The sequence below is a fragment of the Antechinus flavipes genome, chromosome 6 (genome assembly GCF_016432865.1).
Source record: "Antechinus flavipes isolate AdamAnt ecotype Samford, QLD, Australia chromosome 6, AdamAnt_v2, whole genome shotgun sequence".
NCBI classification, from domain to species: Eukaryota; Metazoa; Chordata; class Mammalia; order Dasyuromorphia; family Dasyuridae; genus Antechinus; species Antechinus flavipes.
In genome coordinates, this window is record NC_067403.1 from 905,108 (window position 1) to 930,349 (window position 25,242).

At 51.9% G+C, this 25,242-nt stretch overlaps 1 protein-coding gene across 2 annotated transcripts in view; it reads right to left on the reverse strand.

Moving 5' to 3' along the window:
- Positions 1-297: 297 nt before the first annotated feature.
- WFS1 (wolframin ER transmembrane glycoprotein) overlaps positions 298-25,242 on the reverse strand; it is a 43,918-nt gene continuing 18,973 nt past the window's right edge. For both annotated transcript variants that reach the window (XM_051964227.1, XM_051964226.1), the window contains exons 3-8: positions 14,335-14,417; positions 11,990-12,134; positions 11,528-11,698; positions 6,206-6,286; positions 4,483-4,628; positions 298-2,185 (exon numbers count right to left, since the gene is read on the reverse strand). In XM_051964227.1, coding sequence (XP_051820187.1) covers positions 383-2,185; positions 4,483-4,628; positions 6,206-6,286; positions 11,528-11,698; positions 11,990-12,134; positions 14,335-14,417 — 2,429 coding nt within the window. In that variant the 3' untranslated portion in view covers positions 298-382. The remainder of the gene's footprint in view (positions 2,186-4,482; positions 4,629-6,205; positions 6,287-11,527; positions 11,699-11,989; positions 12,135-14,334; positions 14,418-25,242) is intronic.

The window sequence follows — 25,242 nt, forward strand, 5'->3', positions numbered from 1 at the left end:
CGCGACCCCGGCCTGGGGAAGGAGCCCAGAGCTCTGCTCAGAGAAGTCCATCGGAACCTTCTTGCGTGGCAGACACTTTCTGCTCCCATTTTTAAACACTAACAACGGCACGAAATCCAGGGGGACGTAACGGGGGTGAGAGAGTGGGGGGTGGGGGCTACCTACTAAAGTGCTTTAGCATCGAGCATTTTTAAATCTGCGTTCCGACGCCGTACGTAAGCCACAGCAAACCGGGCTCGGGAGCCTGTGCGCATGCAACTCCAAGGGACACCCGCATTCGCAGACACACACAGTCACACTGCGTGATTTTACCAAGTTCGGCAGGCCCGGGGCCGGGTCGACGGCAGCGGAACCGGGGCCGGCCCGGGGCCCTCGGAGGACGTCAAACGGCCGACAAGAAGGGGGAGAAGAAGAAGTCGAAGGCGAACTTGAAGGCGTCGTGCACGGCGCTCCTCCAGTCGCGCTCGATCTTCACGTGGCGGCCGGCGGGCGCCAGCTGCGCGGCGCAGTTGAGGCAGCGGATGGCCTTCAGCTCGAAGACGGGCCACTTGCTGCCCAGGCGGCCCTCCAGCACGGTGCTGAACTCGAGGAGGCTGCCCTGCCGCAGGCTCAGCAGCACGCCCTTGAACTCGCTGCTGGCCCTCAGCACGATGTCCTTGGTGATGTCGTCCTCCTCGGGCGTGCGCTCGCCGCTGCCGTAGGGCATGCCCACGGTGATCTCGAACTTGTACCTGTCGAACCGCTTGATGTGGCACTCGTGCTTGGCCAGCTGCTTGAGGCGGCAGAGCTCCTCCTCGGGGCCGCCGGCGCCCCCGGGCGCGCAGGCGGGGTAGGGCTCGCCGTACAGGCAGCGCAGCCAGTCCCCGAGGAAGAAGGGCAGCATGTTGATGGCGGCCTCGGCGCTGTTGTCGATGTCGGTGACGCGCACGTACTTGAAGCGGCCCGTCCAGGTGACCCTGTGGCCCTCCAGGTGGCTGCAGAGGATCTGCGTGCGCGCCATGTTGGTCTCCTTCCAGGCGCGCGGCCCGCACAGGTGGCCGTACTGCGGCCAGGTCAGCGTGGAGTTGTAGACCTTCATGCCCTCCGAGCGGTAGACGTAGAACCAGCAGAAGAGCACCACGGCCGAGAGCCAGACCAGGATGAGCTTGACCATGGAGCTGCGGCTCAGCGAGCGCAGCATCTCCAGCACCGAGAGGTGGGCGCGCGCCCAGCGGCGCAGCAGCAGCGGCACGCCGCACAGCGCCAGCGTCACCAGGATCTTGGTGAGCTCCAGGGAGACGAACCAGCGCGAGAAGTGGACCAGGGCCATGAGCGCCAGGCCCGCGCCCAGCACGGGCAGCGCGAAGAGGAAGAGGAAGTAGCCGACGGAGGCGCGCAGCAGGCCTAGGCCCGAGGCCTCGAGCAGGATGACCACGGAGAGCTCGCACCACATGAAGCACACCAGGTAGGGCACCAGGTAGCAGTAGGTGCCCTTGAAGCCCCTCAGCTGCGCCATGCGGAAGAAGAGGTAGAAGAGGTAGAGGAAGAGGGCGCAGGGCACGCTGACGTTGAGCACCACCAGCTGGCCCAGGGGCACGGCGGCGAAGGTGCGGCCCAGCGCGCCCAGCCAGGGCCAGTCGAGGGGCAGGGCGCGCAGCACGGAGAGCGCGCCGGCCGCCACCTCCACCGCCAGCGCGCGCCGCGTGTAGGGCTCGGCCGAGGCGCCGAGGCTCACGTAGCTGGCGGCCGTGAAGAAGACCGAGACCACGGCCAGCTCCGAGCAGGGGATCCACTCCTTGCTGGCCAGCGGGAAGGAGAAGATGACGAAGAAGACGGAGAGCAGGAAGTGCGCGTAGGGCTCCAGGTGGTTCCAGCCGAAGTTGACCTCGGCCTGCTCCACGTCCAGGTCCGGCTCGAAGCGCAGCAGCAGGTCGGTGAGCGCGCGGAAGTTCTCCCAGGCTTTGCTGTCCTGGAAGACCTTGAGCGTGCAGATCACCATGGAGACGAAGGACAGGTAGAAGACCACCAGGGGGATGAGGAAGGCGAAGAAGTCCAGCGTCAGGTTGCTGATGATGAAGAAGAAGACCAGGGCGTTGATGTGGTGGGTGGGCACGATGGTGGAGAGCCAGTGCATGCCGGCCTTGGAGGCCAGCTCGATCAGGTACTCCTTGATCTCCATGATGGCGTGCAGCGGGTACTTCACCACCTGCCGGGGAGACGGGCACGTCAGGGGGCCGGGGAGGTCCGGACGGGAGGAAGGAGGAGCCCCGGGCCCGGGGAAGAGAGGCCCAGTGGGGAGCAGCCAGAGGGGGGCAGAGAGGCCCAATGGGGAGCAGCCAGAGGGAGACAGAGAGGCCCGATGGGGAGCAGCCAGAGGGAGACAGAGCGGCCCGATGGGGAGCAGCCAGAGGGGAGCAGCCAGAGGGGGGCAGAGAGGCCGGCGGGGAGCGGCCAGAGGGGGGCAGCCAGAGGGGGACAGAGCGGCCCGGCGGGGAGCAGCCAGAGGGGGACAGAGAGGCCCAATGGGGAGCAGCCAGAGGGGGGCAGAGAGGCCCAATGGGGAGCAGCCAGAGGGAGACAGAGCGGCCCGATGGGGAGCAGCCAGAGGGGGACAGAGCGGCCCGATGGGGAGCAGCCAGAGGGGAGCAGCCAGAGGGGGGCAGAGAGGCCCGGCGGGGAGCGGCCAGAGGGGGGCAGCCAGAGGGGGACAGAGCGGCCCGGCGGGGAGCAGCCAGAGGGGGACAGAGAGGCCCAATGGGGAGCAGCCAGAGGGAGACAGAGCGGCCCGATGGGGAGCAGCCAGAGGGGGACAGAGCGGCCCGATGGGGAGCAGCCAGAGGGGGACAGAGAGGCCCAATGGGGAGCAGCCAGAGGGGGGCAGAGAGGCCCAATGGGGAGCAGCCAGAGGGAGACAGAGCGGCCCGATGGGGAGCAGCCAGAGGGGGACAGAGCGGCCCGATGGGGAGCAGCCAGAGGGGAGCAGCCAGAGGGGGGCAGAGAGGCCCGGCGGGGAGCGGCCAGAGGGGAGCAGCCAGAGGGGGACAGAGCGGCCCGATGGGGAGCAGCCAGAGGGGAGCAGCCAGAGGGGGACAGAGCGGCCCGATGGGGAGCAGCCAGAGGGGAGCAGCCAGAGGGGGACAGAGCGGCCCGATGGGGAGCAGCCAGAGGGGGGCAGCCAGAGGGGGGCAGAGAGGCCCAACGGGGAGCAGCCAGAGGGGGACAGAGAGGCCCGATGGGGAGCAGCCAGAGGGGGGCAGCCAGAGGGGGGCAGAGAGGCCCAACGGGGAGCAGCCAGAGGGGGACAGAGAGGCCCGATGGGGAGCAGCCAGAGGGGGGCAGCCAGAGGGGGGCAGAGAGGCCCAACGGGGAGCAGCCAGAGGGGGACAGAGAGGCCCAATGGGGAGCAGCCAGAGGGGGACAGAGCGGCCCGGCAGGGAGCGGCCAGAGGGGGGCAGCCAGAGGGGGACAGAGCGGCCCGATGGGGAGCAGCCAGAGGGGGACAGAGCGGCCCGGCAGGGAGCAGCCAGAGGGGAGCAGCCAGAGGGGGACAGAGCGGCCCGATGGGGAGCAGCCAGAGGGGGGCAGCCAGAGGGGGGCAGAGAGGCCCAACGGGGAGCAGCCAGAGGGGGACAGAGAGGCCCAATGGGGAGCAGCCAGAGGGGGGCAGAGAGGCCCAATGGGGAGCAGCCAGAGGGGGACAGAGCGGCCCGATGGGGAGCAGCCAGAGGGGAGCAGCCAGAGGGAGACAGAGCGGCCCGATGGGGAGCAGCCAGAGGGGAGCAGCCAGAGGGAGACAGAGCGGCCCGATGGGGAGCAGCCAGAGGGGAGCAGCCAGAGGGAGACAGAGCGGCCCGATGGGGAGCAGCCAGAGGGGGACAGAGCGGCCCGATGGGGAGCAGCCAGAGGGGGACAGAGCGGCCCGATGGGGAGCAGCCAGAGGGGGACAGAGAGGCCCGATGGGGAGCAGCCAGAGGGGGGCAGCCAGAGGGGGGCAGAGAGGCCCGGCGGGGAGCAGCCAGAGGGGGACAGAGCGGCCGGCGGGGAGCAGCCAGAGGGGAGCAGCCAGAGGGGGACAGAGCGGCCCGGCGGGGAGCGGCCAGAGGGGGGCAGCCAGAGGGGGACAGAGCGGCCCGGCGGGGAGCAGCCAGAGGGGGGCAGCCAGAGGGGGGCAGCCAGAGGGGGGCAGAGCGGCCCGATGGGGAGCAGCCAGAGGGGGGCAGCCAGAGGGGGGCAGCCAGAGGGGGGCAGAGCGGCCCGATGGGGAGCAGCCAGAGGGGGGCAGCCAGAGGGGGGCAGAGCAGCCTCAGCTTCCTGTCCGTAGAGTGGGGACGCTTCCCTCGGTACTTCCCTTGGAGGGCCATCATGTGTCAGCGCGCTCTGCCAACAGTCAGGCTCTCTCCAGGCCCCTTATTACTCTCGGGGGAACGCAGCCACCTTCCAAACGGCGCTGGGGAGGCCCCCACCCCCTCCCCCTTTCCTGGGACAGAACCGGTTCTCACTGACCCTCAGACGCAACGGGAGGTCCTCCGGGCTCTTCCCCGCGAGCTCGTCGTCATCGTCATCCTGCAGACACAGGTTGCTGGGAATGATGCCCTTGGCGTACTTCTTGGTGATCTCCACAAAGTCGTCCAGAGCCACGTAGTTCTTAGCTGGGGGGAGGGAAGACAAGGGTGGCTAAAGCCGTGTCCCCCCGCAGACCAGGGCCGGTGCTGCGACAGAAGGGGATGCCCCCGGCTGGGGGGGCTCTGTGGCCAGCACTAGGGGGGGCTCTGTGGCCAGTGCTGGGGGGGGCTCTGTGGCCAGCACTAGGGGGGGCTCTGTGGCCAGTGCTGGGGGGGGGGCTCTGTGGCCAGTGCTGGGGGGGGCTCTGTGGCCAGTGCTGGGGGGGGCTCTGTGGCCAGTGCTGGGGGGGGCTCTGTGGCCAGTGCTGGGGGGGGGGCTCTGTGGCCAGTGCTGGGGGGGGCTCTGTGGCCAGCACTAGGGGGGGCTCTGTGGCCAGTGCTGGGGGGGGCTCTGTGGCCAGCACGGGGGGGGGGGCTCTGTGGCCAGTGCTGGGGGGGGCTCTGTGGCCAGTGCTGGGGGGGGCTCTGTGGCCAGGTGCTGTGTGGCCAACACTGGGCAGTGCCGGTCGTGTCTGTCCCAGCTCTGAGCTAACACTCTGCCATGGGCTCCCTCTCTCTCCAGGAAGTTTCCTCCTACTTAGGTGTATTTTATCATCAGGGATGATGACAGAAGGCAGAGGGTTCTGGCTGGAGACGCCACGTTCTGCCCCCCGCCCCGGCACACAGCTGGGAACCTCAGAAACGGAACACCAGCCCGGCACCCCGACTCCAAGCGCGACATCCCACTCCCGGGGAGGCAGAAAATCTCACGTCTGCTCCGGCCGCACTAAGGCCGGCCTGGGGCCTGGAACACTGGCCGTCTGGGGAGGTGACGGCACCCGAGACTCCCAGAATGAGGGGGGCTGCCACACCAGAGGGGGTTCACTTAGCCCACTTATCCCCAGAGAGACAAGGACACGAGTAGAAATCAGGAGAGAGAACAAGTCCCTGAGCCAGCCACGGGCCCTGGAAGGGGAGCTTTGGGTCAGGTACTGACTGGACGAGGGGGTCCCGGGGACCGCCTCGTGCGGCTTTGTTCTCGAGGAGGACCAATGGCATCGCGAGGGCGATGTCTCGACTTCCTCGTGAGCTGGATCTGTGAGGCAGGCCATGGTGGAGGGGCCACCTGGACTTGTTTCTAACATCCGCTACCGTGTGCCCCTGGGTAATTAAGTTCATCTGCCTGGCCCTCAATGACGTCAGCCACCTCAGGAGGAAAAGCTTTCTCCCTCTTAAGGAGGAAGGGTCGGCCGCCATTTTTGTGGAAAACCCACATTCTCCTCAGATTGTGCTTTTTTTTTGAGACCAGGGGCTGTCATGAAGACGACTTTTCTTTTAAAGTGACTTAAAGGTGTCTATGCTCGGACGGGCTGTGGCTTCTGGGAATCCATCAAGAGCAAGCCCTGGCTGCAGAGGCAGAAGCCCCGAGTCTGGGCCAGGAAAGGACGGAGAACCTGCAAGGTCCGGGAAGGGGCCCAGATAACACCCACAAGCTGGCTCCCTCCAAAGAGGAACAAGCCGCCTTCATCCCTGGAAGCGATTAGACCGGACCAGAAGAAAAGGCCTCTCTTCCAGGAAGACAAAGGTGCAGGGATGGCAGGGAGGCGGGGGGAGTCTGTGCTCACATTCACTGCTGACCAACCGCTCCAGCATTCTCCTCTGCTTCTGGATCGATTTGGGAATGGGTCCGGGTTGCTTTCCACCATCTGGACGACAACACGAGCGGATCAGAAGTCAGTCATTTGCCCAGGGAACAAACATGGGAGAGAGAAGCCCAGGAACCACCTCCCAAGTCCCCATCGCCGCTCACCCATAATCCCCCTGTTTCGGCTTCCCCGACTGCCCCCGTGATTTCCTGAGAGGGTCAGAGTTAACCCCAGAGCTTTGCTGCTCTCCCTGGAGAGGCCCCGGAGCTGGCCAGGATCAGGATTACTGATAATGATAATAATGCTGATGAGGCCGTCATGTTCGATGTGCTCAGGGCGGGAATTCATAAACAAATCATCCCTGAGGCTGGCAGGGAGAAGGCTCAGACAGACCAGCTTAGCTCTATGGTTCCCCTCCTCCCCAGGTCTTCCAGTCAGAAATCCAAGTTAGGGCAAACCCCTGAGACCCTCCTCTCCCCCCGTGGGGGTCTTCAGCAGTCTCACTTTGCCACATCTTGTTAGAAATCCAAGTCTCGGTCCCTGAGGAGAAATTTTCCCTATAAAACCTACTAGTGGGCCAGCCCATGGCCGCTGCCTTCCTCTGGGTCGGTCCGCCATGGTACTCTACCTCCTTACCAGGTGGCATGGCGGGGGGGTATCTCCCCTACCTCACTCTGCTTCCCAACCCCACTTCTCATCCTTACACTAACTCTCAGGGTGCTAAGTCCCGTTCAGGATTAAGCCTGCCGGTTAAATAACAAGGAAATGCCCCAACCTCCTGGCTCAGTTCCTTTCTCCTGAGTAACTGTGAGGTCCACTGAGGAACTCGTGTTTCTTATGCTCTCCCACGCTTTCGTAGTTACCATCCCCAGGGTCTATGTACCCTTCATTTTGTCTGTAATCTCTTCCCTGAACAAATCTACCTTTTGGCCATTCACACAGCCGAACCCCAACTTTGGTGCCCCCCATCATCTGGTATCTGTGACCCACACACTTATCTGATGCTCAAAACTCTTGGTTTTCTTGACAAAAAGTAAGACAGACGAATCGCAGTCTTTTTTCTTGCTCCTCATGTAAAGCAAGGGGGTCCCAGCTGGGAACTACTGGTCACTGAAAACAGGGAGGTAAAGTGCCCGTTCCCACTTCTTTATGCTTAAGGGTAGGACTGAGTATCCCCAGAAGTGCAGAGGGAACTAGTGTAGTATCTAAGATTTTAAAAGCCTGCTTCTCTCTGTATTATTCCTGCCAGTCTGTGACAGTCTGCCATGTCTCTGCAATGCCAACTAACCTGCATTTTTCCTAAGTTCAGCTTCTCTCCTTGGACCAGAGATTCACTGTCCAAGACTATCCTGATTACGCTGCTGCCCTGCTTAAGGTCTCTGCGCTTGTGGTTATGTCCAGCCTCTTCGTGCATGCTGGCCTCCACTCCCCCTATCCCGGAGTCAGCCTCAGTTTCTCTCCAGATGATGACCTCCTGTGGACCCCGAACATGTAGAAGGATGTGGCCCTTTCAGCTCTTTCTTAGCAGATAGTTCCCCATCTGTCCTCACCCTCTCCACTGAGGCTGGCTGGGGGAAATCTGGGGACCTTTGAACTTTAAGCTCTTTCCCCATGCCTCAAAATGAATAGGCCATGGCATAAGAGAACCCTTAACTCAATTGAGGAAAACGGGACGAAATTGCATGCGACAAATAATTTGTTCCATTGCTGAAAAACTGGTTGTTCTTGGATAATCTGAGTCGAAGTAGTATGGCACAAATGGGTGTCTCAGTGGCAAACTGTTTTAATACAACATAAAGGATATTAAAATATTTTGCCACTGTTAGACATACATCTGTGCCACAGATCAGTATTTTTTCCTTTCAGATGAATTCTGAATGAAGATCTAGTTCCCAGTTAGATTAATTATTTTATATTGATTTTCAATTGTTCTGCTTAAATTCATTTACAACTGTGGATTGGGGATCTTAGTGTAAATTCAGCTAATTTATCAGTTTGTCATTTTAGCTTTGATTGGGTATTTCTCTCCTTACATTGAAAACTGTATATCACACAGAAGAAACAGCACAGTTTGCCAAGTGCTCTAGATCCTATGGACAGTCTCGTGCTCTGTGCTGACATTTCATGGAAGGTTATATGATTTAAATTTAAAACAGCAAATGCAGAATGTAATACAGTTGAGATTCCAGAATTTATCATAGCAGAATTCCCCATCAGAAAGCCATTTCTGATGCTTTAATACTGACTTTCTAAAATCCGTTACTAATTCATCCCTAAGCAATCCCAGTGACCATTCAGTGTTGTGGGATTTTAGTGGTTGAATGAAAAATGTTAAATTTTTAAGTCCTAAGTTTCTAGGACAAGCTCTTGCCATCTGGCCAGAAAGATTGTGCTCTCTGTTAGGTAAGATGCATTTTACTTGTAAAATGTACACTTTATCTAAATGACTTGCTACCACCCTTTTTAGCTTGAAGCAGCCACGGTTCCAGCAGAAAAGAGAGACCTTTAGCCCTTGTCCCCAAAATTTATGCCCTCCAAAAGATAGAAAAGGAGATAATGATGGATCACAGCCCAGGGCCTACTTCCTAGCCAACGATCACAGAGCAATTAAAACCTTTTTTCTCCTTATTTGTCTCCTGTAAAAAACCTCCATCTCAACTTATCTTCCTTGTCTCTCTTTTACCTTTTTATAGACTATTAGAAATGTTAGCTAAATGTGAAATTTTAGAATGGCTAATTTGCTAGGACTCTTTCCATCTAATCTGAAATCCACTGGCCTTCTCCTTCCCAAAAAAAGTAAGCGGATCCTATCAATTTTAAGTCCCACTCCTCCGAAGTAGCAGAGCCCCCAGGAAAGCCCGGTCTCTTTCCTGGGGCACAAGGTAATTCTGAATTGGATTTATTTGAAGGATGCTTCAGATTAATCTTGTGTAGACCCCAATTTTTCTGGGATGGTGGGAGTCACCTTTTGGGATGGCACAGGGAGCTCTCAGGATTTATTCTAGGTATGGTTTCTAAAACGGGGACAAGCTTACCCCTATTCTTGCAAATTGTTTCCAGCTACCTTTATCCCTAACTTAAGTTAATTAAAGTTGTAGAACTGCTAAAACAGTTTTATTTATTTTTTTTTTAGCAGGTTCTGGGGTTTTTGAGACTAAACATTAAACAGTTTGGTACTAATTGACTTACTTCTTCCCTAAGTCAAAAAGGAAATGCATTTGCTATGAAACAGTAAATACAAATTGATAGGTAATGGTCATTTCTAGAAATATAGAACTTAGATTTGGTTTGTAAATGGAAAAGTGAAAAATGTTGAAAATTCAGCTAAAACTGGTAATTACTGTGTATGGAGAAGTGGGGAAGAGGTAAAAAAATCTTATCGAGATTGACCTTTCATTTTAGAGCTATTTCCTTCCCCTCTTTTCAGAATGTGGGGTTAGCCTAAAACTATCTCTTTAGATAGCAAGATAAATTGCTAATCTCTTAGGATTTCAATTGCATAATCACCACTGACTGGTCAGTGCTAACATGATTCTGGGTGCAAACCCTGAAGTACACTACTAAAAGTCTCAGTTTGTTTTTGATTTGATGTTGAGCTTTGGTCACTGAACTGGGTTTGGGGGAAGTGGAAAAAATCTCAGAGAACCATTTTTCCTAGCAAGGTCATCAGTCCTAAGAAATAACCTTGGCTTGGAATAGGAAATTCTCATATGAGAAAATCCAGGTGACTATTTGGCTCTCATTTCCAAAAATTCTAAAGGATTTTTGGTTGTAATCTGAAATTTAGCATTGGAACTGATATTGTAGTTTTACTTTTGATCATTCAGCATAATTGTAATCTAGGGCATAGTCCATCCTTCGCTCACTGGCCTAAGCCCTTCACCCACTTCATCGATTACTGGGGGACACAGAATCCCGCTTCTGCTCAGCCCTTCTATGGTGCCCAACCTGATCAAAGCTGTTTAACTTGAAACATTTCCTCAGTCCATCGTGTGGACCTTAGCACTAGCCTTCCACCGAGCCACCCCTTTAGGAAAAAGGGTCCTTCAACACTTTGCAAATCCCTCTTCAGCTTATGCTTTCAAGGTGCTAATAACTGAATTCTTGTTTTATTCTTCAAGTCTGCGGTTATTCTAAGAGCAAAATCTTTTCTACAATGCTACAGAGCAGTGAGGAGAGATGTGGTATTGAAGTTCTGCTGCCGAGTAACGCAAGGACTTTCTAAGAGAGTTTGTTAGATTGCTGGTTAATTCAAATTCTCTGAAAATGGAGATTTCAAAACCATTCTGCAAATTAACTAATATTCAAGTGCATCATGGTCTCACTGTTTACTGCCTCACTACGTTTCAGCCCAGAGACACTGAGGCACAATGATTTATAACTTTTTTTTCTTTTTACATATAAAGCCTCTGATATGGGATTTGCCCATTATAATTATTATTATTTCTCGAGTTTGACTCTAGATATGGATGAGATCCAATAAACCAGAAAATCCACATCCTGGAGAAATGCCAGAACTTCAGAGAGTGGAGGTCTGTTCATCTGGGCTTTTTGAACTCTACTTGAAGTCACAGCCTTCCAACTTTGTAATGAAATGATCACTACCTGTATCCAAAGTCAAACGACTAAGTTTGCTTTGGTCCTCCCTGCTTTTTTCTCTTATAGCAAATCTCTATATTCAGAGCAAGTGATCAGCTTAAAAGCCATGAGCAAAATGCAAGGATAAAAACTACTGTTTTCTATCTGAAAACATGTGGTCGTAGGTAAATGACTGTTTTCCATCATTGGGTAGATGACTATTGGGCCTGGTCGTCTATCTGTTACTAGGGATATCTTATTTGAAATGTATTTGCACAAGGTCTCTAAAGCGGTCAAATCGTGAGAACTTTTATAGCTACTGATGCGACTGTTTGTGAGACTCCGCTGCTATTCTCAAGCAGCGTAATTATGTATTAAGGCCCCTTTCTCTGACTGATGTGAATTCTTGGTTTTAAGGCCCTTCCTGGCTAGTGCCAGAGAGCCCCTGCTCCGGAATTCTAGTTCTAAGGTCCCTCCTTGCTCAGTCTTTTATCTGGGAACGCTGGGATCCTGGGTCCCAGGGTCCCCCGCCGCCTGAGGACATCCATTATTGTTCTAACTGAATGTTAGAAAGTGCTTTCCCACAGGCATCTGCTTCTCAGAACAATCGGCTGGCACTGCCAGCTCTATTTTACCAGGAGCAAGTGACCGTCGAAAGCTGAACTTGCCAGCCCGAGCTGGGACTAGAAGCCGGGATTTGTGCCGCTCCTGGTCCCCATTTACCTTGTTCGTTGACTTGGCCCACATTTTCTAGAAGCTCCGACACGGCCACCTGCTTTTTCTTCTTGGGATTGAGTTTCCAGTACATGACCAAGGCCGCTTTGCGCACAGCGCGCTCCAGATCGGTCTCCGAGGACAGCTTTTTCACTTCCTGCTCATTCTCCGAAGTGATGCCTCAAAAAAGACAAGGAAGAACATGAGCCACTGTTGTCCCACGTTGCTGGGAAGGCATCAGAGGAGAGCTGACAATTTATTACTGCGTCAATTTAGTTTCAAAGTCCTGGCCCAGATGACAAACGGCTCTGAGCAGAGACAAGCTCGTCCCCCCTCCCTGCAACGCGCCCCTCCTGCCGCCAACCAGATGAGAGATCATCCCGTTTGCACTAAGTGGGGGCCGTACGGCCCCTGGCCGGGGTTTCTCCTCTGAAACGGTCTCTGCCCGGGCCCTCTGGGGCCCACACTCACCCCTTCGGTCGGCGAGGCACCGGCGCAGCAGCTTGACGGCCTCTCGCCGGCCCTGCTTCGCGGCGAGGATCAGCCAGTCCACTGCACTGCAGTTGTTCAGCTCTTCATCTGCGTCGTCTGCTAATTTCAGATAGTGCTTCCCCACCTAGACGCCCGACAGAATATGATGCACGACCCCTTAATCAACAAGCTTGGCCTCCATCTGGCTCCTGGGCCAAGTTTCTGGCCGCCGCCCTGCCAGGTCTCTGTCCCCCTTCCCACTCCACGCTTTCCAATTTTCTTTCTCTTCCTTCCTGCCTCTAGTCCCCATTCAATCTCCTTTGATCGCCCGGATTCCCTTCTCCCACTCAATGTCCCCAGGTCCTCCCACGCTTTCGTCCTGAAATGTCCCATGTCTATCTCGGTATTGAGTGAGAATGCAGGAAGGGCAGTGTCCGTCTCCTGGGACCACAGAGTTGGACAAAGTCAGAAGGGACTCTCAGAGTGAAAGGGACATTGGACACCGGCCCGGTCGAATCTCTGCCCGTTCAGGAGGTGCAGGGGATAGAATGTTGGAGTCGGGAATACTCGTCTTGTAAGTTCAAACCCAGCTTCCAACACTTAATGGCTATGGGATCCCAGAGGGGTCATTTAACCCTTTTTAGCTCACTTTCTTTCTCTGTAAAATGAGCTGGAGAAAAAAAAGGGAAATGGCTCCAGTATCTTTGCCATCTTCAAATGGGGAGTCAGAAGTAATTGAAAAGTGACTGCACAACAATAAAGAATACAGAAAAAGGCAAGGTCCAAAGGCAGAGCATTGTAGAAGTCTCACTTCTTTAAAACTGGCTCATTGCTAAACTGAAAGTTCCTGGGAACTTGGCCTGGGGCTCCACAAGACACACGTTAAGGGCCAGTACTGCTAACTGCAGAGCACAGATGCTTCTCTACACCAATTATAAAGGAACTTTCTGAGGACAAGCTCACATTCTGAAAATGGAGACGTGTTCCTCTGAAAACATTTGGGGCACAAGCGGAACATCACGGCCTAAAAGAAAATCCTTGGAGAACTCCACCCCTTGGAACAAAATGCCAGTTTTAAAATGAAGACAACATAAAAACAAAGCAACACAAACAGACCACAAGTAAACACAGAGACAGAATCAATCAGGATCAGAACGAAGGTTGGCAGGAGCCTGGAGACAATTTTGTGTAAGGCTTTCATCTTACAGATGAGGAAATTGAGCGGCTGGTGATCTGTTGTGTGTCAGAGGTAGGATTTTAACCCGAGTCCTCCCACCTAGAGGGCCAGCTCTCTACCCCCCAGGCTGGGCTACTACAGAAACACGAGTTGCTGTGGCTGTGATATAAGCACAGACACCTAGTCAAAGTCCCCACAGGCTGTGTGCTCCCACCTTCGGGCTGCTAAGTGTGATGGGACTTCACAACCTCTCCCTGATGAGTCAACCAAATTTCTAAGAATAAATGGAAACTTTGGCCTCTGAATATCCTCTTTGGAGGCTCTTAGCCCAAGTCACTCACTGCGCTTCCCCCTTACGGCCCATCAGCCCGGGCCTATGGCAACGATGAGGAAAAGCCAGAAGTGGGGAGCTGGCTCTAGCTCCACTCTTTTACAAGCAGGTTCACTACTTGTGTTTTACGTGATAAATCCCGCCATCTGCTTTCACAGAGTCCAGCTTGTTAGCCTACTCACAATGTGCTTCGTGGGCTTTTAATAAAGGTTTGACAGTATTCTCGCTGTGCCTCCCAGCACCAGGCCACTCACTAATCAGGTGCCAATTTTAAATCCCTTTGCATCAGCTCTGAAGGGAAGGTAGTGGGGCTCAGTGGTCAGCTTCCTATTCATGTCTCCTTATTCTGCAGCTAAGCCTGGGCTAGGGAACCCACTGGTCCAAACACAAGAGCAGGAAGGAGCAGGCTAGAACTTCAGGCTAGGCTTTCCCACTTGGTACTAAGATACTTCATTCTATAAATTTCATATATATATACTTTTCCTCTGTTAGTCGCATAATGGCATTTTCAGCCCTCCTGACTCCAGGTGACAGCCACGACCTCCTCAGATTAAAAGCAGATCGTGGCCGGCTCCAGTCTCACAAAGCAAAGAGGGCAACGTTTCCGTACGCTTGAGGGAAGGGGGCTCTGCTCGGAAGCTCACGGCGGTAGGGTCTGACCCAGTTGATGTTCCCCCCAAAAGGCCCCGACCCCAGGGAAGGCAGAACCAAGTGGGCCCTTTAGCAAAGGAGGAGAGACAGGGGAAAGAGTCCCAGGACCCCCTCCCAAGTCTGCTCTTTCGGCTGCTGTTGTTTTGACAATTAAAGCTGACAGTATAGACAAACGCAGACAGTTACCTCCGTTTGCGCCTTGGGGTCTCCGGCCTTGGCCTTCTCCAGAAGGTCTTCAAAGGATATTTCTGCGGCTTCTTTCGGCGTCTCTTTAGAAGGAAAAGCCAGAACAAAGCACAGGTCAGCCCCTGAAACCAGCGTCCCTGCCTTGATTCTTCACCCAGACTGCTGACAGGCACCGAGGCCCTGCCTGGGAGCCGGGGCCTCTTGCTCCCAGGAAGCCTTGAGCAAACATCCAAACTACAAAGTATCCAGCGGGAGCTACTAGGCAGGCTACAAGACAGGGCTCTCCAAATATCCAAACTACAAAGTATCCAGCGGGAGCTACTAGGCAGGCTACAAGACAGGGCTCTCCAAACACCCAAACTACAAAGTATCCAGCGGGAGCTACTAGGCAGGCTACAAGACAGGGCTCTCCAAACACCCAAACTACAAAGTATCCAGCGGGAGCTACTAGGCAGGCTACAAGACAGGGCTCTCCAAATATCCAAACTACAAAGTATCCAGCGGGAGCTACTAGGCAGGCTACAAGACAGGGCTCTCCAAGTAGCTGGAGGGAAGGGAGGAGGGCACGCTATACAACCTTACAAGAACTGCTACAATGTCCCCAGCCCCGGGGACACAAGTTAACTGTTTTTGTTTTCATTGTCTCGGTTCTTGAAAAATAGTCTCATTTACTGCAAGAAATGTGGCAAGAACCAGTCTCACAAAGTGACACAATACAGAGGGCCCCCTTCTCTGTGAGCATATTTACACTATAACAATATAGCCATATTTTATACACGTATAATACTCAAAATATACATTATAACTACATGTTAGCAAAACATACACACCTATATACAAAACCAAATTTTATATAATAAATTGTGTACATATGCACTTTTAGGGCTAAAGAACATATGTGTACATATACATGCACACATAGAATATTTTTCTCCTTGCTTTGTAAATGGGCTCCCACATATACAGATTTGGGAGCTCAGGCCCCACACTGGACTCAGCTTTCCCTTCAAATCTTCCTGGGAAATGAGCAGAATCCTAAATGTGAGCCGCCATAATTGAGGAACCTTGAGTCTGCAGAGGTGATTTTCACGGGACAACATCTGTACGACTTGGAATGACTTTGAGGAGTCTGGTCCATATCCATTCTGGGAGTTCTGGGTTGTAGAGAGGGGAAATTCAGGGTGGGGAGACCATGGGAGCTTTGAGCTGTCCCACCCTGAGATCAGTTTTCAAAGGTTAACACTAAATAAGAGCATCCAGGATGGAAAAGAAGTGGGGGGCAGTGGAAAACATGCTGGATTTGGAGTGAGGACACTTGGGTCCAAATATCTCCCCTGCTCCTCAGGACCCGTATAATCTTGGGGAAGACAAGATTGTTGGGGGGGGGGAAGGTTTCCAAGGCTTATTCCATCAATAAGGTAACTTCCATATCTAAACCCATTGCCTTATACATTAGGCAACAAAAACAAGGATGAAAATGACCCAGTCCCTCAAGAAACTGACAAGAAACTTAGAGAACTAAGGGAATTGAGTCTAACCCTCAATGCCACACATGAGGAAGATGAGGAAGGCCTTGTCCAGGTCACTGGAGAAGAGGCCCACCTGTTTCAAATTGCTACATTTCCCTGAATCGTGGATAATGAATGGAAGCTCAACAGAAAGAGTCTTAGAGCCGGAGGCAGGAGAAATCTCAGTTCCAATCCCACTCCCAGGCTCGGGGGTCTTCATTTCCTCCTTGATAAGTAACTGAGGAGCCTACCCCCAAAGGCTGCTGGGAGACTCACCTAAAATGAGGTGTGCTACCACCTTACTGACTGGCAAGCAAGATGTAATGGGCGACAGATCTTTCACATTCTTGCCTTTATAAAAGGAGGGCGATTAAACGATTCTTTAGAAAGCTCGATTGGCTGAAACAATGGTTCTAGTTCATGATTAATTTTTATCAGTTAATTATTCCTAGTATGGCATTTCCAAAATTGCCTCAATACAGTGTATTTCTCACACACACACACACACACACACACACACACACACACACACACACACACCCCGTAAATGCCTTTGGCTTCAATTTGACAAGTCAAAATATTTCAACAAATATGCAAATGCTAAACTAATATCTGAGATCGATTCCAGCTCTTGCACCCCCGGAAGAGTTGGGGAAACACCAGGCTGTGTTTATGGCTTTACAACAAAAACAAGATAGAGCAGAAAGGGAGCTCAAAGATTATCGGCTCCAATTTTCTCTTCTCCCAGTAAAGGGAACTCAGCTAATAGTAAAGGCTCGAGAGCTGGGAGACCTCGGGGGCCCCTTCAGTATGTCTCATTTTAAAGATAAGGAAACTGAGACCCCCAGAGAACCAAATTTTGAGTCCATGGCTGTAGAGCTATGAAGTATGGCTTCATTAGGATCAGAAGTCAGGTCTTTTGACTCTCAAGCTAAAGATGGTCTGTTGTTCAATGAGAAGGTTACAAGAAGAAATGAGCCAGTTTTCATTTCAAGATATTACATCAGAAAAGCTGCAAAGGATCATTTGGAACTCAGCCACAGGCAGAGCCTTCACTGAGAACGGCAATGTCGTATGGAGTGGGGGCAGTATCCAGAAGGGGCCCAGGAAAAATACACATGCCAATGATGCCCAAGTAAGCGGCCAGGCAAAGCCCGCCAAGGCCGGTTCAGCACGGATGACAAACACGCTGGGGAGGATCCCAGAATACGCGTTAACGAGGGACACCCAGGCCAAGTTGTCCGGGGGCATCAGCCAGCAGCTGGCCTTTGGGGAGGGAAATATCCCTACCTCAATCCCTGCTGTGACCTTTCTCAAGGTCTTTCATACACGCCCCCTCGTCAACTCTGGCTTCCCTCCCTGCCTGACCACTGGCAAAGCTTTCTGACTGGCTGCTTTATTTGACCTCAACAATACCTAGGCTCTTAAAAAAAAGAAGGGTAGTTTGATGCAAAAGAAATCACACAAAGCTAGAGATCAGAAAACCTAGGTACTTTTCTTGGCCTTAGCTATTTAGGATGACTTGGACAAAACCACAACACCACTGAGCCTCAGTTTCCAAAACTAGAAAACAGACACAATAAAAAACTGTCTCATTTATTTATTTTGCTCAGTTTGTGCAATTTTTTTTACAATGATGATCAAATAAATATCACAGAAAATACCAGGCATAAGAAGAATGAGTAACCAGTAACTCCTTAAACATATTTTAAAAGTAACCATCAATAAAATCTACAATTTCAGGTGTACCTTCGAAAATAATTGAAGTATGAATGATAAGCAAAGTAAAATAGAAATTCGAATGCAAAGGAATAAATCCAACTTTTTCTAAATTATTACACAAATTTGAAGGGTCATGGGAAACATGTAACTCGACTGGAATATGGTACCTGTGAGAGAGCAAATTTAAAAGAAATGGGAGTAACACTGAATATTAACCAAATGTATTCATAGGTAAAAGACCAAGAACCAAAGGAGAGGAAGCATCAAAAAAAACATTTAAATGAGAATTACTGCAGGGAGAAAAGAAATGATATTATTATGGAAGCCAACTGTACACCACCAGGGCAGAAGAAAGAATTATCTGTAGTTCATGAAGCAAACATCAAAACTAGCACAAAGACAACTTACATTAACAGGGACTTCAATTATATGGATATTTCCCGGATGTGTGTGTGTGTGTGTGTGTGTGTGTGTGTGTGTGTGTATCTATCTGTCTCTTACTTTCTCTCTGACAATAGCAAATGAGTTAATATATTGTTTACTTGTTTTAATGATAATTTTGTTTGTGAAACTGAATAAAGCAAAGGTGAATTGTTTTTCTGGAAAAAAAAACAAAAAAAAACAAAAAAAAAAAAAAAAAAAAAAAAACAATACCTAGGCTCGGGACTTCTAGATACTCAAGGAAAGAGTCCCTCCTGAATTTTACTGTCACATGACTCAGCAAACAAAGGCAAAAAAATTACGCTACAGAGAAAAGGTTCATCTTCAGAGGCAGGAAAGTCGGCCCGACCTGAGAGGAAGAAACATGTCTTGGAGGCACCCTCTATGTCGGGGTTCGGGTGGCAAGACACACCCTGAAATGAGCTTGGCTGGGAACGGGCAGTGGCAATAGAGGGGGAACGGTCCTAGTCAGAGCTGGATGCAGTGGAAAGTTCTGGGGGAGCGGCTGGTGTTACTAATACCTGGCCTGGGTGGAATTAGGAAGAGGCAGCTTCTTTATCAGGGCCACAGAGTGACAGTAAAACAAAATTGCCTGCTTTGCCTCTGTGTTCGTGTGGGCAACTCCACACAACCGGCCATATTATGGAACCAATTATAATCAAATGATACATGGTTTATAATGGAGCCTCCCTCCCCGGGGTTTCAGTTAATCAAGTGATCTCAGCCTTCCCCCAAGTTAGCAACATTCAGTGGCTCCCTATTACCTCCAGATCAAAACCTCCAGCCTGGCTCCTTCCTACTTCCACAATGCTCTTAGGCCGTGTCTTTCCTTATATATCCTATAATCCAGTGATGGTAACCTTGTTGGTCCTTCACCTTCTCACTCTGCACTCTCACTGGTTGTCCCTCCTGCCTAGAGGCTCCCCTTCTTCTTCTCCTCCTGGCTTCCTTCAGTCTCAGCTGAAATCCCTCCTTCTGCAGGAAGCCTTTGCCAGTTTCCCTTAATCTTTGTGCTTTTCAGTCATTTCTGAGTCTTAACCAACTTTCTGTAACCCCACTGGGTCTTCTTAGCAGACATACTGAAGTGTTTGTTTCCTTCGCAGCTCATCTTACAGATGAGAAAACTCAGGCAAACAGGGTGAAGAGGCTGGGCCAGGATCACAAAGCTAGGGACTGTCTGAGTCCAGATTAGAACACGGGGCTTCCCGATTTGGGATCACTGCTCTGTGCACTACGGCGGCACCCCTTAGCTGTCTCTAATCTCAGTGCCTTCTTTTGACTCTCCAGTTCACCCTATTTTGTTTGTACACATTCCCTGTGAGCTTCCTCCCTCATTAGACAGTGGGCTTGCTCGGAGCAGGGGCTGTTCTGGATTTTCTTTATGCTCTCAGCCCTTAATAGAGTGCCTGGCACATAGTAGGTGCCTCATACAAGTTTGCTGACTTATACATGCTGTCAAGATGCTAGGCTCTCCAATACAGCAACCTCTATAAATATTAGTTCCTTGAACAGTCACTCTGAGGCTGGCACCAGAAGTACTATTCTATACTCAGGTTCATTAAGTTGATTCCTGAAGCAAAATTGCTAAAGTGAGTCTCACTAATTTTAGGCAAAGGATAAGGGGCACGTTGGAGTCCTTCTCCACAGAGACATCACTTAAAATGGCCACAATCATTGCCTGAGTCACGCCAGAATGGGCGAGGGAAATAGATTTTAGCTTAAAAGCCCGTCATCAAGTTGGGTTCTCAGAAATGGCCATTTTCTCCATCTGTCAGAGCTCTTGAGATAATATCCCACAGGATCCCTCACACAGGTATAATGTGAACGAGAGGGAAAAGGCCGCAGTCAATCTTACACAGAAATTAAAATCCAGTTTTCATTAAGCAGCACTCATGTACCAGATATAGTGCAATGCATTAGGGAAATGAAATAAGACCCAATGGATCATGGTCTGAAAGATCTTGCGACTGAGTAAGAGAATAAAAGACAGACACAAATGAAGTTGGGAAGGTTCGGGGGGAGAGGAAGTGCCCTCTGACTTGCACCTTCAAGAAGGACGAGGTGGCCGGCCCAAGGAGCACTTGTGGCCAAGCCAGCAGGACACAGAAAGTCTGGGCTCCACACCCGGGATTCACACTGCCTTGCTTATGTGCTGAAATCTCTCAATGCTTTAGGTAAAGAAGGATTAAAGAGATCCCGGCTGGGTCCCCTTGGGCGAGTAAGTGACTTTTTCTCTAGAGGCCTCCATTTCTCTAACCATAAAATTAAGGGGATTAAACTAGTTGATCTTTAAGGTTTCTGACTCCAAATCTACTATTGCATGATTTCCAGGTTGATTTTTCTTCCCTGTTTTATTTGAAACCTCCCTTCATAGCCAAGAACTGGGGTGTTGTGGGGGAGCTGTGCTGTATTTTTCAGGGTCTGAATCCTGAAGCCATTCTTTCCCAAGTTGTTCTGGTGATAACTTGGAAAAGAATGGCTGTCCCAAGGGGGTGGCCCAGGCTGGCACCTCACTGGAGCAGAGGCCTCCTTCGACACTAATCTCCTGTGATGTTCCCACATCCACAGCTGCAAAAAGCTGGTGCCTTAAGTGGAAAGGGGGAGATTCCTCTTTGCACTGATTTTTGTTCCAGGCTCCCACCAATAATAGGGCAGAAAGACGTCGAGAGCATGAAGAAAACCCAGAAAATGTGGCTCTGGGTCCTGACCTTGTGGCTTACCAGCTGGTGACTTCTAGCCGTTAGCATCAGCAGCCGAGGCTTGACAACCTGTGACATCTCCTAAATCTATGAACCCAGATTTATCTGCCTTAGCCGGAGACCTCCCTTGGTGGAGAAATCTCCACACTAAGAATAGTGCTCATCTTGTAGGTCCAGAGCAAAAAAAAGAGCAGCAAGGGGAGACCTGGGGAGAGAAACGTGACGTCCAGCCCGCAGAGCAAAGGCAGAGAGGAAGGAGCGAACCCCATGGGAAACGCAGCCCTTTTTCACAGGGTTCTGGAGGAAGACGGTTCCAAATGGCTGACGTGGAAGAAACCTACAGTGGATCAAAGGCGGCAAGAAGGGAAGGATATAGGAAATGGCTCCTCGTGACACTGGCAACAATAATGGCTTCTAAGATCTATGTAGTTCTTACCAAGGGCCGGGCTCTGTGTGACGCACTTTCTCACAATCCCATCTGCTCCTCACCATAACCCTGGAGGTGCGTGCTCTGATTATCCCCATTACAGGGTCACCTAGCCAGTGAGTGAGGCTGGACACCCAGTGCCCAATGCACTATGTATTTTCCTAACCCACTTCCCACCTAATTGGCCTACACACAGAGTGCAGGAGGGGAGCAAAGTCACATAGGCTGCTCTAGTAACGTGGATCCAGACTGTAGCAGGTCTGGAAGACAGGCAAACATGGCTATCGCTTACTGGGGGACGATAAGAAACCACTGCAAGGTTTATGGGGTTTCTGGCAGAAAAGTGAGAGAATCGTACCCATTTATTAGTAAGATAGCATTAGCAGCCGTAGAAAGACTGGAGACAAAGTGACAGTGCAAAAAGACTAGTCAGGAGGCTATTAATAGTAGCTGAGGTAAGAAGGGGGTTGGTTGGGGGTGACAGCAGGTGGGGAGAAGGGATTGTAACCACCTGGAGGTAAAAGAGACAGGTTAGACAACCCTCTCCAGCTTCCCCTCCCTTCCACAAAGATGATGAAAGCTTTGAAAGATGGGAATTTCTGTCCAGACATGTTGCACCTGACGCTGGTGGGTCAACCGAGTCAAGCTGGCAGGAAGAAAGGTGAGCCTGAAGGCTGGGGACCAAAGGATCCGATCTGAGAATCATCTCTATGGAGACAGCTGAAGCCGGGGGAACAGACCGGGAAAGCTAAAAATGTGGAGAAGAGTCACAATGACAGAGAGACAGAGAGAGAAAGAAAGAAGAGCGAGAGGGAAAGGTCCACATAGGAGTGTCTGTGCGTGTCTATGCTTTGGGTGGTGGGAGGAGAGGACTGGAGGACAGAGGACTAAGGAGAGCCTGCTTAATGGCGTCAGGCTCCACAGAAGGACTGAGCACGAAGCCTGGGGGACGTCCTGAGGCAGGGAGTGATGAGGCCCGCAGAGGGCTCTGGGAAAGCCAGAAGGAGGAGAGGCTGGAAACTAAGGCATGAGAGGCCAGCAAACCAGCATCACCCAGTACAGGGAGTAGAAGAGATCTGCATCAGGTCAAGAAGGTCGAGGGGAAGATCAGAGCCATGCTTTTAGTCTGTGCTCCCGTCCGCAAACTAACCAAGTGCAGCGCAGTCCACGAGGGCTCTTCCAATGGCCCACAGACTCTCCCCTTTCCATTTATTACCAGAGGCTGACTGACGAGTGGACAGCAGAACACTCGCTACCACCAGTCGTGTCCTAATGGATAAGCTGGCCCATCCCAGAAGTGCTGCTGCCATTTGGCCCTCCCACTCTCTTTGCCTGAATTGGCCCCCTGCTGTGTCCCCCATTCTTCATCTGGCGGCTTGCGGAGTAACAGGGAATCTCTGGAGATGCCGAGGATCGCCTCCAGGTCGTCCCCAATGGGCGGTCACAGGCTAAGTGCTGGAAAGTTAGGCCTGGGTCCTCCTCCCTCCCAGAAAGAAGCAGAGCCTTTCTAAACCTTAAATGCTCTCCCAGGGCTTTTATGTCTCCCCGCCACCCCAGGTCTCCTCTCTAGAGGAAACATCCTGGCTCCTTGATCTGCTGCTCATTTGTCCTGATGAGCTCAAGCCTTTCCCATCTTAGCTGCCTTCTCTCTGGGTTCTGCCAATGGCCCTGTGTGATGTACTAGGGCTATATTTTAGGAGGGATGTCCTGCCAACAGTAGCCCCCCCTCAGCAGGGACTGAGGGTGGCCATGGCACCTTGCTGCTCTTGTTTGTCCTTCCCGAAGAGGACTGTGACCTCGGGGAGATGATCCGGGACATGTGAGTGAAGTGGACTTATATGGCCTAAGGGGGCCACTGACTCATGGGAAGGCAGAGGAGGCCAGATCCACACGTGCCAGCGACTGAAGGCTCTCAGAAGGCCGGTTTGCCTGCCCTGAAAGGCAGAAGGAGCTCCGGTGGGGGCAGGGGACGGCACAATTTCCAAGAGACCTGCTCAGACACCAAAAACTCCCCACACGGAATCAGCCATTTCACAGAGTAGTGAACTCTCCATCACAGGGAGCGTTCGAGCTGGGAACAGCTAACTGTCCACGGCAGGTTTCTGTCCCAGGTGGAAGGTTCTGATCAGACTGATGAGATCTGTTATTATTCCGCAATGCAGCTGGTTAAGCACTGCTCTGAGGACCTGCGGCTCGACACTTCCATGGGCTAGGAGCCCCCCGACCCCGGTAACCCCGGAAGAGCACAGTGACATCCATGGTTAGAAATGTCTACAATTTCAGAAGCTTCAGAAGTAGAAGGATCCTTAGAAATCACCTGTCTTATGAGAAAGTGAGACCTTGAAGGGGGAAAACGTGCCTCCGCATTTAATAGAAGAATCAGACCTTTAAGAAAAAATAGCTTCTATCTAGCACTTTAAGGACTGGAAAATGTTTCACATACATTTTCTCATCTGAGCCTTACATCAACCAAGGAGGTAGGGATTGTTGTTATCCTCATTTTATTGATAAATAAACCAAGGCTGAGACAGGTTAAGTGTCTTGCCCAGGGAGCCAGGACTTGAATCCGGAGCTTCCAACTCCAAGTCTAGCGATTTTCCACCCTGCCATCAAATTATTACCAAAAGAACTCTGCACAGACTCCCAGAATGTGAAAGGCCTTCTCAGGTCACACGGTGTCATTTATGAAACGAGTCCCTCCAACGGGGGCCGAGAGGTGGCCGCGCACCCGTGGTGGAGGGATCCCAGGAGGCCTCGCGGGCCCCCATTCCGGCTCCGGACCGTTGTCAGGCTCCAGCCGTCAGTGCCCTCGCTCTAACCAGATGTTGGCCGACTAACCCAAAGGGGAGCGCCAGTTTCCTGGGTCTGGACACCACGTTCTCCATGCTGCCCAAGAGCTCATTTGTTTTTAAATCGGTTGTCAAGCCGCACCATTGACTCATATTGGACCTGCAGTCTTCAGAAACAAAACAAAAGCAAATCTATCAAGTGCTAGCCGCACCTCCTCCATCTTGTACTTGTGAAGTTTATTTTTTGACTATGGGGTGCAAGACTGTATATTTATCTTCTCTGGATTTCATTTTCTTGGGGCCCACTCAGCCGGATTCCGCCTTCATGAGATCTTTTAGGCTCTGACTCCGCGAGCTAATTGTTCGTAACCCTGGGTCATCGTCACACTTAATCAATACTTACCGAAGCCTTGGTCCAAGTCATTGATAAAAATGGCTGAACAGCACAGTAACAAAGGCAGACTCTGGGGTACTTCTACTGGCAACCCCTTCTGAGTCAACATAGAGCTGTTAAAGATTATCTTTGGGTCTAGGGACTCAACCGGTTCCACATCTGCCTAACTGGCACTACTGTCTGGACCAGAGGTATCAAACCCATGACCCACCGGTCGCAAGGGCCCCCAACAGTGGGTGGGCCCAAACCAGAGTAAAATGTCGCTATTGCTATTCACATCTGACTCTTCATGACGACATTTAGGGTTTTCTTGGCAAAGACATTGGGATGGTTTGTTGTGTTCTTCTCTAGCTCATTTTACAAATGAGGAAACTGAGGCAAATGGCCTTCAGTGACTGGTCCAAGATCACACAGCTAGTAGGTGTCTGAGGCTGAATCTGAACTCAGCTATTCCTGACTCCAGGCCCAGGACTCTCTCCACCATGCTGCCCCTCAGATTAAAAGACATGCTTTAACGAAACAGAAAGATAATAAAACAGGCGTAGTGTTAGTTGGGGGTTCTCTTGACCCATGTGTGGCTTTGAAAACTACCTGACTTACCACTGATTTAGACCATATCTCTCAGGTCCACAATTAGATGCAAATATCAGCTTCCCAATAATCTGAGCCAAAAATCCCCAAAAGTGGGATGGGCAGGTCGGTTGCGCTCCCCAGAGACCACCCACAAAAGTCAGGAATATTGCAGTGAGCACCCCCTTTGGATATGGACTGCACTCGAGGCCATTCTATGCCCACCCCTCCCTTCTCATTTAAAATTCAGAAAGTTCAGTTGTTGGGTGTATGGCTTGCCAGCTAGAAGAGAATCATCGCCAGCGCCCTAGAGCCCAGACTCCGTGAGGGCAGAGAATGTCTCCTGGAGGGCCAGTCC